Genomic DNA, 13,200 nt, shown 5'->3' on the forward strand with positions numbered 1-13,200 from the left:
TAATAAAAAAATGGTGAAGATTGTTCCGCCTAACTCTTCGTTTTCTTACATTCCTGCTTGTGATTCTTTTCTCTTTTTAAACAGTGTTGTCGTGTTCCCAACGCGGCAGCCGTTATTTTAGTGAGTCCGATCCTATCAGACAAAAACTGTGTTGAAACAAACTTCATCTTTTAACAAAGGCCTCATCAGAACAAGCCCAACCCAACAAAGTCAGAGCGACAGTATTCCTGATTGACGGACTCTAATGAGCCGGTGACAAAGAAGCGCCGCCCGATGCGGAAACGTTTATGGTGAATGCAGGAGGTGCATTCGATGTCAAGGAGTCATGTGAAGACGTTATGGTTTAGCACTGATCTTTTATTAACTACGAAGTAAAGCAGCGAAAACAGACGCTGCCAATTAACTTTGGGGAGTCCTATAAGAAGGCATAAATAAAGGTTGTGTGGTAAAAATGCCCGCTGCCCCGCTGCTGCTGTTGATGAACTCTCGCTGCCAAACGCTTGACACTGCTTGCGTAAGAAGGGTTCTTTTAAAAAAAAAAGAATAAATGACTGCATTTGCATGACAAAGGCTTCAGGGTGGTAGGGAGGGAGGTGGGGAGGGAGGGAGGGGGGTGGGGGGTTGTGGGGGTCTGGTAGGGAGAAGGAAGGCAGGAGACTCTTGGGACAGATGCACTGGGGGATCGCTGGGCCGGTCAGGAGAATCGGAGACGCTGGGCTGGATACGGTCGGACGTCGACACGCCGAGCTTCTAGGATGAGGTGTCGGGGGCTGGATTTTTTTGGGGGGGTTGGATTTGTCCCGTCGTACGTGGCGTCCCAGATTACTCAACCGGGGACTTTCTGCTGTTGTGGAGGGAAAAAAGGAAAAATGGGGGGAATCTACTGATGACTAGAGAGCAGCAATGACCAAAAAACACTCACCGGAAGAAAGCGCCATGCCATGCAACACTCAAAGCTGCAGCTGAGATATCACTGGCTCAAATACCCATAATACACCTGGATCCAGCATTCAGATCAGATTATTTTCACTGTGGACGAAGTGCTTTATTTCCCACTGGAGACTACAACTGGCTCAGAGATGACCGGAGCCTTTCTAACTGGACTCATACTCTTACTGTTGGAGGTAAGAAACCTTCTCAGATTCATGCTAATATATAACACAAGGCAAACACTTGTTTGTTTGTTTTTTACTTGTTTTAAATGCAACTCAATGCATCAACTCATATTATTGATGGTTTTTTACGAGGCAGATGAAGTAAATTGGACTTTTTTTTTTCCCTCCTGCAGGTGGTTTGTGAAAGTGAGCCGACGCATGCCGGGCTGGACGGAGTGGAGGACTCGCATGGTGAGACCGTTAAGTAGATTCAATTCATTAGTTCTAGCCTTCAAAAGAAATAAAAAGATCATGATATAATTGATCTTTGATTGACATTTATTTCTCTAATATCCTGAATTCATGCGTCTTCTTCCCTTCCCAGGACAACAGGGACCGGTCCACCTCACGTCACGCTGGGCCTTCCAGCTGGTCAACGACTCGCTGTCCTTCTCCCGGGCCGACAGCTTCTGCAGAGGCCGGCTCGGCTCCCTCGTCGCCCCGGACCGCCCGGAGGACCGGGAGGGAGCCGCGGAGCTGCTCCGACAGACCGGACTCCGCTCCCCGGTCTGGATCGGGGATCCCAGCAGGGAGGCCTCGAAACCCGTCGCCCTCTCCAAGCAGTGTGAGTGGAATCAGACGAATTCAAAATCTGCCTGTTTTTTTCTGTTTTTTTTTTTTTTTTTACAAAAACTAAAAAGCAACTTCCTCTTTTCTTCTTCTTTAGATTTGAAGTTCACGGCTCTGAACTTCCCGACGGAGTCCCACGAGGGCTTCGCCCACGTCAACATCTCCTTCCCGGCCCTGGCCTCCGTCAGCGTGTGCGTTCGGGTTCAGTGGAGCCCCGAGTGGAACGAGGTGTCCACCGTCTTTTCCTACGCCGCGCCCGTCTTCACCAACGAGTTCCAGCTGCGGGGCCAAGTGGACCTGCAGGGCCGCATCCTGCTGGCGCTCATCATCCACGGGAAGCACCTGCCGTACAAGGCGTCCTTCCCCAACGACGGCGAGTGGCATCACGTCTGCGTGACGTGGCGCCGGAACGGCAGCCGCTGGGCCATCTACGTGGACGGGGACAGGAAGGACGCCGGCTCGGGCTCGGACACCTCCAGGGATATCTACGGGGACGGGATCCTCATCCTGGGTCAGGACCAAGACTCCTTCGGTGGGAATTTCACAGAGCCCTTTTTTGGAAATATCACTGACCTGAACATGTGGAACTCGTCTTTGGAAACGAGACACGTTCGCGCCCTGAACGCGTGTTCACCCGCGACACAGGAGAGGCTTTTCAGTTGGGACGTCGAGCTCCTACGTCGCCACCCGGTGGTCAGTGAGGTGCCTGCTCTTCTGTTTTGCCCAGGTAAGACTCACAGACTGGATGTAAAAGTGTTCGTAACTTCCGGGTCTGAAAAATGGTTCCGATCCAGAAGTGTCTTCAGCTGCAATACCAGCGAGTGCCACTAGAGGTCGGCTCCAAACAGCCTCCGGCTCCATAGACTCCCATTCAACTTCTCTCATCAAATCCAAAGTGAATAAAATGTGTCCATCAGTTATCTCGGTGTTGTTAGCTAAAGTCACTCCTTCTTATTAGTTTTCTGGAGGTCCATCTGAAAATAATCCCTCATTCATTAGAAAAGAAGATTCAAGAAGACCTGTTTTTGGGGGCGTGTCTGTTTGATTGACAGGCCTGTGGTGCAGTCAGGTTACAGTTATCGGTGGGCGGGACGTAGTATCGTCAGGTTTCCAATCAATCAGCTCCACCACTGGCTCCTCCCCCAGCTCGTCCAAATATGGTCACTTCCTGCTCCAAACCGCTCCGAACTAGCAAAGATGGTGACGGACAGAATCTGAACTGGAGGATTCATAACGTTCATGAACCAACGATGACATCACCGCTGGTCGACGTCCAAAGAGTTCAATTCATAGACACAGCTGATGTAAAAACACATTATGTTCTGTTTTCTACAAATTAGAGTGGAGTGGAGTTATTATGTGGTAGAACTACATGTTGGCACCCCATAATCTAAAGAAAAGAACAAAAAGTGCAAAATGTTCGTAAATGTGGGATCCTGAAGGTGAAGTCATCGGTGGGCTTCTACCGACACAAATGTTTCTGTTGTTGTCTTGCACACAGAAAAAGCCCCAAAAATTCTGTAAGAAGTCCAGTACTTGAAATGGAGATGCTTCTAAAAACAGCTGGGAAGAATGTAGGACTGTGGAAGAGAGATGGGAGGGAGGGAGGGAAGGGTGGAGGGAGGGGTGGAGGGGTGGAGGGGATTCCCACAGCTCCGGCAGTGCGGGGGCAGCTCGGGGGGGAATTACAGCGCTGAGCGGTCACTCCCCCTCCAGTCCAGTTCACTTCCTCTTCACAGATCTGTGCAGCAGCTTTTTCTCACATTAGCAATGAAAACGTTGTCAGTTTGATTTTTATGTTTAATTCATGTTTTACTGTTGTTCTTTAAAAAAAAAAAAAAAATCCTGTGTGTGTGTGTGTGTGTGTGTGTGTGTGTGTGTGTGTGTGTGTGTGTGTGTGTGTGTGTGTGTGTGTGTGTGTGTGTGTGTGTGTGTGTGAGCAGCAGTGCACCAGCAGATGGAGCTGCAGGGCTGCGGGACGCTGCAGGTCTGGTCGGATCGATTGCCCCCGTCAGGCCTGACCGACTGCTCCGACCTGCTGCCGTTCATCTGCAGGAGCAGCAAAGGTGAGAGGTCAGAGGTCAGGGGGTCGGGTAGGGTGTGATGCATGATGGCTGTAGTGTCCATAAAGGGAGGGGGACAAAAACTTGGGAGGATCTCAAAACAATCACTATAAAGACGGAAGTCTGCGAATGATGTCTGGGCGTCAAAAATCTTTTGTATATATTTTGTTATACGTGTTGTATCGTTGTTCATTTTAGATTTCAACCTGTCTGGTCTTCCCTCCGTTTTGTTCGATTTTAATCGCCCTTTCGTCCATTTCGTCCGTAGGAAGCGAGGATTACTGTTTTATAGTGTTGCTTGATGAGAACTGTTCAGTTTTACTGGACTGACACGAACACGTGACTGACGTTATTTTCCTCATTTGGAAATAAATTACACTCCCTATTTAAATGAGTTAAAAATCCACTCTGTGTTTTGCGCTCTCGGGTCTGAGCGACGAGTCCTCTGAGGGGCGGAGCCTGCCGAGGGGCGGAGCCTGACGTGGTGTTGTTTCTGGCAGATCGTTACCTGAAGATGAAGCAGATGAGTGAATCTCAGAGCTCCCGGCCGACCGCCTTCATGAACCAGCTGATGAAGCTCTCCAACAGCAGCCAGGTAGACCGAACCTGCCATCAACCTAACGTGTATATAACCCATAATTCAGTAAAAGGTTAAATGTTTTGTGCTGATGATTAATCGGCTGTTTTCATTTCCAAATAACTCAAAAAGTTTTACTCTCGGAGGAGCTTCCAGCAAGAGTATAAACAGAATATAGTGAATCACGCAGAAGAAAAAACTTCATCGAGTGAACGGAGATGTCTGGTTTTTATTTTTTTATGATGTTGATTGTTCCACTTTTTCTTTGTCAGCAAAACAAGTCGTGAGTAGAAAGAAGCAATTTAACTGGAAATCTAAATGCTCAGTTACAATCTCACCTCCCCCCATTAATGTTTTAATCTTATTCTATGTGATTTTATTTAGCTTTTAATTCGAGTCCAGAGAAACGTCATCAAATAAACCAAATAACTCCTTAAGAAATGTTGGTTTGACTCTCAAAACTAAAACAGGATTTTAAATTGATGTTCGATGATAAAACGTCCTGCAGCTCCAGTTCAACCCGACGTCTCCTTGTCTCCGCTCTCCCAGCCGGTTGTGGAGCTGAGCAGCGTGTCCCAGGCCTCGGCCCTGCTGGACGTCTCCGCCCGGGCCCTGGAGGACAGCCGGCAGGACGGCGGCCTGCAGCCGGCGGACATGGTGTCCCTTGTCCAGCTGCTGTCCCTGGCCGCCGACGTGCCCTCGGAGCCGCCCGACGGCGCCGCCAACCGCAGCCGGGACGACGTCCGGGAGCTCAGCCGCAGCTTCATCGCCGTGGCCGACGGCCTCATCAGCGAGGGCGACACCCTCAAGTGGCGGGCCGTCAAAGAGGTACAGCACCGTGTCCTCGCTGTGGGGTGGTCCCTCTCCTCAGTGCAGACTATACAAAAGCTCAAGGTCTCCAGCTCAAGTTTAGTTTAAAGAGGCCCGTTGAAGCCATTAAATAACGTAGTGATCCATCCATCTGTTATCTACACCCGCTGGATACTGAACAAGGACTCAGGGGAGGCCGGGGTATTTTATTTTTATATTTTAAATCAAGTTAACACGGCATGTGCCAACTGAAAACAATGAATGAGTGACATGCTTCTCCTTTAGACCGAGAACATCCTGCAAACCCCAAAGTCTTCCACTGAAAAGGCTGTTTCAGTTCATGGTTCATAGTCATAATGTGAAAATATCATTTTTTTCCTGCATGTTTCACAAAGTTGGGAGTTTATTAGAAAGACCGAGGGAAAACTGATGCGGTCCAATCCAACAGTCCTGTGAACTGTCCCACATTGTACTCTGTTATTTTGTCCGTCTCATTTCTATCAATGTTTGGGACAAAAACAGATCGTTACAACCTTTAATTCGGAGAACTTATAGTTGAATTAGTCTTTATTGGGTTTACGTCTACGTACTTAAATAACTCTCAGGCGAGTGTATATTCCACAAATAATACTTTTCAGCAGTTTAGGTTTTGACCCTGCATACATTTTGAGGTTTTTCAAGCCACACATAAAAAATAAGTAATAAGAAGAGGCCGAGAGATCCCGACATTTATTCCGCAGTCTCCTGCATCCATAATGCAGCTCAACGTGCATGTTGCTGTTTTGTTTTTTGTCAGACTCCTCTTTGCCTGGTAAATGTCCTTCAGACTTCCTTGCCCTATTTGTAAATGCAGCTTTCCGCGAAAAATAAAAATATATATATAATATGTAGAGTCCAAAACCCTGAGAACCACAGAATAGTGCTGCTGTTTTTTTCATGGGGTTGAATAGCACTTTCTCCGGCGAGTAAACTGACCTTGATATGCAGAAAAAAACGGTGGAGTGCCTATTTAAGTCGTTGTAGAAAGTATTGTGGTGATCATGTCTCACTGTAATGAATACGGACGCTTCGCTGGACGGCGTCGCTGAATGTTTCCACGATGAATTAAACAGAGCTGCAGCCCAAAACACAAAAGCAGAGGACATCGAAGGGGACGCACCGAACTGATATTTATCAACCAGGTCCCCCCGCCCCCTTTTTTTTTTTTTTTTACTACTCACAACTTGTTATTATTATTAATATTATTACTACATACTGGATAGTGGGTTTTCATATCTCTCTATTTGCCGTATCAATGGGCAAATACATATCCTCCTTCCTTTTAATTCCTCTTCTTCTCCTCCTTCTTCTTCCTTTTGTGGGCGGAGCTTCAGCGCCACCAACTGTCTCGGCAGCTCTCAGTCAATGTTGCGTATCTTCCACTGCGCAAAGGATTGTGGGTCAGAACATCTTGAGTATCACGCTTGCCTGCAAAATAGGACCGGATGTAGTCGGACATCCTGGTACTTTTGGCCGTCCATCATTTAACACACTACTTATTAGGACGTACTAGATCTTTTTCTGGCCCACTAACTAGTGTGTTAGTACGGATCCTGGAAGTCAGTAGTCAGTAGTGGTGGTGGGCCTTGCACCTCTGTTGAGGTATTCAGACAGCTGCTGTTTCCTTTCCAAGCCACTAGAGGGCAGTGTGCTTCTGCAGATGCGGCGCTGTAAAAGAGCTCCTCATCACCGGGCTGGAAGGATGAAGAGCCGAGCTGGAGAGATCCACCACGTAGCTTCATCATCCAAACCTGTCTACAATTACAAGTTACTTTATTTATTATTTTTTTTCCACTTCTTCTTGCGTCTGCACCATTAAAACGTGTGTGTGTGTGTGTGTGTGTGTGTGTGTGTGTGTGTGTGTGTGTGTGTGTGTGTGTGTGTGTGTGTGTGTGAAGCGTATGGATCCGTATGGAGGGTTGCCTTTTATGACAAGTGCTGCGTTTCTCTCGGCGCTTTGCCTCTCCCTCCTCTTCCTCCTCCTCTTCCTCCTCCTCTTCCTCCTCTTCCTCCTCCTCCTCCTCCCCCGTCCTCTCGGCCCCCGCTCCAAGGCCACCTCGACGCAGATTCAATGGATGAGAAGCACTCTGGAAACAACTTGTGCACGAAACCCTCCGCGCCGGTCTCCGTCTCCAACGCTCGGCTCTCAGACGGACGTATTGAAATCAGAATCAGAAAAAAACGGACAATTAGAAGAAAATGCCCCCCACCCCTCCATCCCCCCCCCCCCTCCCTCTCCCGCCCCACATTATAAGCCGATCCATTGAGCTTGCGTGTGCCCTCTTCAGCTAAACCCGTGTACACTCTGGCAAACAGTTACCGGCGCTAAAAAGCATTTTATTTCTTGTGCGCCAATGAATGGTCTTTTTTGAAGTGTACCCTCTTTTAAAGCTTCTCCTGAGCAGCGGGGGCAGAGCGGGCGAGCGACGCCGCCACCGCCGCTGCTGACACACCGGGCCACTCTGTGTTGTTGTTGTTGTTGGGTTTTTAAAGGTGGTGAACGGCCCCATGGATGTGGTCAAGAGCATCGACCGGATGGTGACGAGCCTGAGCCCTCGCTTGATGGCGGAGACGGACCGCCTGACCGTTCACAGCCCCAACATCAGTGAGTCGGGAAAAAAAACACAACGCAGTATATATTCCAAAAAAAACACAGCGGAGGAATTTGGATATACAAAAAAGAGGAGGGGGGGGGGCACAGTTTGAGGCGGGATATCGGTCCATCACTGAGGAGCTGCAGAAAACCCACAGGAAGAAAAAAAAAATCCAATTATGTAACAGCTGACCTTCAAAAAGCAAGATCTATTCACCAAAAGAGCTTCTCACTGATAATCAAATACATGATTTTTTTTTTTTTTTTTTTACAAAACGACTGCACTTTTCATCACGGCTGTGATTTTTTTTTTTTTTTTTTTTAAGACTAAATACCTGCCGGGCTTCAGCTTCTTTTCAGTCATAGTTTTAAAACACACTGTGTTTGATAAATAACAGTCAAACATCGACTTGACAACAAAATCCACTGGTATCCCAGGAAGTTCAGTTTAATCCAAAAAAAACTTTTTTATTTTACTTCTATAGCAATTCAGAGGAAACATCAATGGAGCAGTGATGTCAGGGAACCCCGGGCACGTCTGTTTACCCAAAGTTTAGAGGTGGGATCGATATCGAGGTTTGTTTTCGACTTTTTAAGCATAATGTTCGTGAGGTGTTCAGGGGTCGGTGGGAGGGGGGGGGGGGTTGTCGAGCCCCCTTACGAGCCCCCACCCTACCCCCCCTTTAGACTCGATCCACACCAACAAGCGTGATGCACCATTATTTGACTGAAGTGAATCACCGCTCAGTTCAGACTTTTTGGGGGAAAAAAACAAAACTGACATAAAACTCTGCAAATCAACATTTCTGAGAAAAATCTGCGACAGTCACGAAAAAAAGGCCCCGGTGAGATACAACAACTTCTGTGCTGAACTTTGAACTCTAAATCTGCTGGTTTGTCGTCCCGCTCAGAGCTGGAGGTCCAGCAGCAGAAGCTGCAGGACGGGTCCCGGGCATCGAGCTTCTGCGGGCCCGAGACCGAGAAACACTCCGGCCTCGACTGCATCTCGGTGCCGCACCAGAAGATACAAGATCTCCATAACGACGGTACGGAGACGACTACGAAAACCAATCATCGTCCCTCTGCTCTCGCTCTCACAGCGACCACTTATTCCGAGCCGAGGCTCGCCGAGTGAATGCGGTGGACAATGCAATATGGCGATAGACTTGTGAATGTGTAGCATGCATTCACCTACTTACACTCCCAAGGTCGTACAGTAAAGTGCAGACGGAGGCACATTGTTGGCTTTTTGCAACAACTCCTCATTGTGAACAATAAGTGATCCTTAATGAAGTACATTTTCTCTAAGCGCTGTTTTTCTTCGGTTGTCTGGGGCGAGCTGAAGAAAAATGAACCGTCTTTTGTGTCGACCGTTGCAGGCTTCCACAAGCTCACGTTGGTCAACACGTGGTACGGCTCCCTGCGGCCTCCCTTCGGCCCCGAGGAGAACATCACCATGGTGCCCACCGTCACCGACGGCAGCCAGAGGTAAAGCTCGATGACGCGCGAGTGACAGCTGGAAATATTGTGCAGGAAGTATTCTGCATTTTAATGCTTAAGTGACCTAAAGATTTTGCTGCTGCACCTTAGTTCCGTTGACTTTCTGAGACTTTAATTCACCTCTTTACTTATTTCCATTACAGAAATAGCTCCGGTGGTAACAAATGAAATTAGCTGCTAGATGCTAATGGGCTTGCGTAAGTTGCTGCGTTCAAAAAGTTGGTTTCCAATGTACGCAAGAAGAGTCCGTGCGAACGGCGCCCTTTTGTGGTATTCACAACATCTTCACATTTTCTACAAACCTCGAGTTCACGAGCTCGTGACGTCGTTTGCTGACGTTTAACAGAAAGGTCAGAGGTCGCGGAAGTTGACGTTTGGTTGGATGTTTTCCGCTGATACGTTGTAATTTCTGTTTTGTCTTCGTAACTTAGATAATAGTCTCCGTTTTAGCATCTGTGGCTTCTAGACGCCCGCCGAGTTGCTGTTGCCAAGCAACGCCGTTTTCAAAAAGATTCCCATCCGCGTAATTGTGATTATTTTCTCATTTATTTTTAATCCTCTCTGATAATAGTGAATACTTACCAACTTACTTTGCTTCTTTCTGTGAGCAGAAAACAGAATCGACGCATTCTTTCGTTTTCCATCTTTGTGTTGCCTTTTTTGTTTAGTTTTTTTTTTGGTCATAATTTACACATTGGTTGTGCACCACCAGGTATTTGGGCACCGTCCTGGGCTCTTCGGTCATCTCCACCACGGTGCTGGGAGACGACCAGCCGGTCAGCATGGCGGTCCGCTTCCAGCTCCGGCACCGAGTACAGGTAGACGAAAAAAACCTTCTCACAAAATATCAAACTATCCATACCGGTCAAATGTACTCTTCGTTATATGTATATATATTCTGTATTTCCAACAGAACCCCGCCGGCGCCGTGTATGATCCAGTTTGCGCCTTCTGGGATTTTGATCTCGCGTAAGTACCGATGTTTTTCCGAAAAATGTGACACATGCTCTTAATTCCTCCAATTCCTCGCGTGTTATGTAGACGTGAAATAAGCATGTGTCATGTATCATCACGCGTGTCCAGTCCCGAAGCCGGCGGCTGGTGGAGCACAAAGGGCTGCGAGGTCGTGTCCAAACAACACGGACACACCGTCTGCTACTGCAACCACACCACCAACTTCGCTTTGCTGCTGCAGGTTTACGAAGTCCAGGTAGAAAAATAATAATACAGAAATTCCTGGATTCTGTCGGCTTTCATCTCCGGTATGTGCCGCTATTTATACAGCAAATATGCTCTGTGTGTGTGTGTGTGTGTGTGTGTGTGTGTGTGTGTGTGTGTGTGTGTGTGTGTGTGTGTTCTGTGTGTGTCTGTCAGAGGAGCCCAGAGAACGAAAAAGCTCTGCAGGTGCTGACGTTCATCGGCTGTGGAGTGTCTCTGTGTGGCCTCCTCTTCACCTTCATCCTCTTCATCGCCGTGGGGTGAGTCACAAACGTCACCGAGTGCACTCTGTAAAGCATCGAGGTTGAAAAAGCGTTTCATGAAAAAAAAAAAAAAAAAAAAAAAAAACTGCCTGGATTCACATCAATAAATAAAAATTTAAAAAAAAAACAGAACATAGTGAAACATTTTTTTTTTAACTGCTGTGAGAGCTTCACTCAGATGGTGTGTGTGTGTGTGTGTGTGTGTGTGTGTGTGTGTGTGTGTGTGTGTGCGTGTGTGTGTGTGTGTGTGTTTCATTAGAGTCCCTAAATCTGACCGCACCACTGTCCACAAGAACCTCATCGTGGCTCTGGGCATCGCTGAGCTGCTGTTGATGTGCAGCGACTGGGCCTCTGGAAACCAGGTGAGTCTCCACGTGGATTATAATAGATTATAATAAAACGATAACATTAACATTGATATTTTAAAACATTTCTCTGGCAGCACAATACGGCCGCCAACACTTGAATGGAGTTTTTATTAGACAATGCATGAATTCTAATTACCGTATATTTAAGTCAACAGATTCTCAGTTAATTTATACTTGTGACATCGTTTGATGTGATGAAAACTGATGTTTTAAATAAAGGATGTCACGCAACCGCGTTTAAAGTCCGCTCGAATCGATATCGCATCCATCGTACGATGGATTAAATGACGTGAAATGTGTCGCTCACAACAGTTAAAAAATCCTCTCGCCTCCGAAGAGCGTTTTAGTCACTTTCAGCTCATTGCTTTGGTTTTATGAACTGCAAGTTTTACTGACATCACCAACCTGTCCGTGTTGGTTGCCGTGGTAACGACGCACGCGCCGCTACGTTGGTAACGCGGCTTTATTTCAGCTTTCTTGAGACAAATCGGAAGAAATCTGACTGGAATCACGTTTCAAACCAAACCTCCAAAAGTGCTTTTTTGGGATCTGGATTGTAAAGATTGGATCCCAAAAATTAATCTGTTTATGACAAAAAAATAAATAAAATGAATTTGGGAGTTTAAATGTAGCCTCAGAGTTTGACCGACATTTTACCCGTTTATCTAAAAAAAAAAAAAAAATAACAACAACGACAGAAATCTTACAGACACCTTTTTTATTTAAAACAACAGAAACATGTTAGAAATGTAAAGTATACAATACGGCTCCGTTCGTTGTGTTCGAGGTCGCTCTGTGAAGCGTCACAAAGCATGCGATGCAGCACGTATTAGGGGTTAAACATTTTTACGACCGTGACCGTGATAACATTTCTTTTAACTGGTTCTCGATGCAGCTCGTCTCTCTGACACCTCCAAGAATGCTCTCAGAATTTTCTTTTCACTTTGTTTAGAAAAAGCTAATAAACCATTATTGTCAGGATCTCAATAAGTGTGACGGAAAAACAACAACTGCACAATGTCAGCTGGACTGTTAAGAACCTTTTTTACTGATATTGGACTTAATAAAAGGACCTAAAAGACACTCAAAGGACTTTTTCTATTTAGTTTTTCTTGCGAGTTGCAGTCTCGCTGGACTTTTTTGAGAAGGCCAGTAGAAAATAAATAGAGATAAAGACACGAGTTACCTTTTCGTCATCTTTCTGAAAAAGACAAAACAGAAATATTTCTCTGAGTTAATCCAGATAACTGGAATATTTTTCCGCTGTTTTGTCTTCATTTAGCTTAAAGAAGTTGCTCCTTATCCGGTTTTATCGACTGCCGGCTGTGAGGGAATTTAAGTCACGCGAGTGAGTAATCGTCTTGATGCGTTCGAATGTGAGCTTGTGAGCTCGTGAGCTCGTGGACACGGGAAGTCTTCAAATGGTCATAAAAACACGACCTGGATGGGCGTCTAGAAGCCACAGAGGCTAACAACTTAGCAAGCTAATTAACGAAATACAAAGGCACAGAGGGGAAAGACTCACTTATTTCAGCTCCACTAATAATGGAGGGATGATGTGAACTCTGGAGCTCCGCCCACACACGCACCTACTTTTTGTCTTTGTGTCCTCTTTAACCCTGCAGGCCGCGTGCTTCCTGGTGACGGCGCTCCTCCACCTCTTCTTCATGGCCTCCTTCTCCTGGATGCTGGTGGAGGGCCTGCTGCTCTGGAGCAAAGTGGTGTCGGTGAACATCAGCGAGGACCGCAGGATGAAGCTCTACTACATCATCGGCTGGGGTGAACTCAAAAGTTTCAGCTTCATTTATGGCCTACGTTAAGTTTTTGTAGTTTTGTCCAAAAACTGATTCATATTAATTCAACAAAGTATGTGACAGCCTGTACAGCAGGAGAAATGATTATCTATCATCAATATAATATCCTATATAACCAAAAATCTATGAAAAAAAAAGAACTTGTGTTTTCACTGAAAACTGTTTATAAAAGTGTTCGTAGCTTCCGGCTCTGAAAAATGAGGCCCGATGCAGGAGCGCCTTAAACTGCAA

The 13,200-nt window shown here is 46.5% G+C and overlaps 1 protein-coding gene across 1 annotated transcript; it reads left to right on the forward strand.

Annotated features, from left to right (window-relative positions):
* Nucleotides 1–666: 666 nt before the first annotated feature.
* Nucleotides 667–12,934, forward strand: LOC138203314 (adhesion G protein-coupled receptor D2-like; the record flags this gene model as incomplete). Its single annotated transcript, XM_069158065.1, has 16 exons — nt 667–1,124; nt 1,289–1,346; nt 1,480–1,719; nt 1,822–2,451; nt 3,668–3,790; nt 4,288–4,382; nt 4,914–5,192; nt 7,707–7,818; nt 8,718–8,852; nt 9,186–9,294; nt 10,019–10,124; nt 10,220–10,275; nt 10,390–10,516; nt 10,681–10,784; nt 11,047–11,149; nt 12,781–12,934. Coding segments are annotated over exons 1-16 (2,476 nt in total), but the record flags the coding sequence as incomplete, so codon positions are not given.
* Nucleotides 12,935–13,200: the final 266 nt, after the last annotated feature.

Source organism: Embiotoca jacksoni, unplaced genomic scaffold (assembly GCF_022577435.1).
Source record: "Embiotoca jacksoni isolate LCO1_2020_lvr unplaced genomic scaffold, fEmbJac1.0.p SCAF_223, whole genome shotgun sequence".
In the NCBI taxonomy this organism is placed as follows: Eukaryota; Metazoa; Chordata; class Actinopteri; family Embiotocidae; genus Embiotoca; species Embiotoca jacksoni.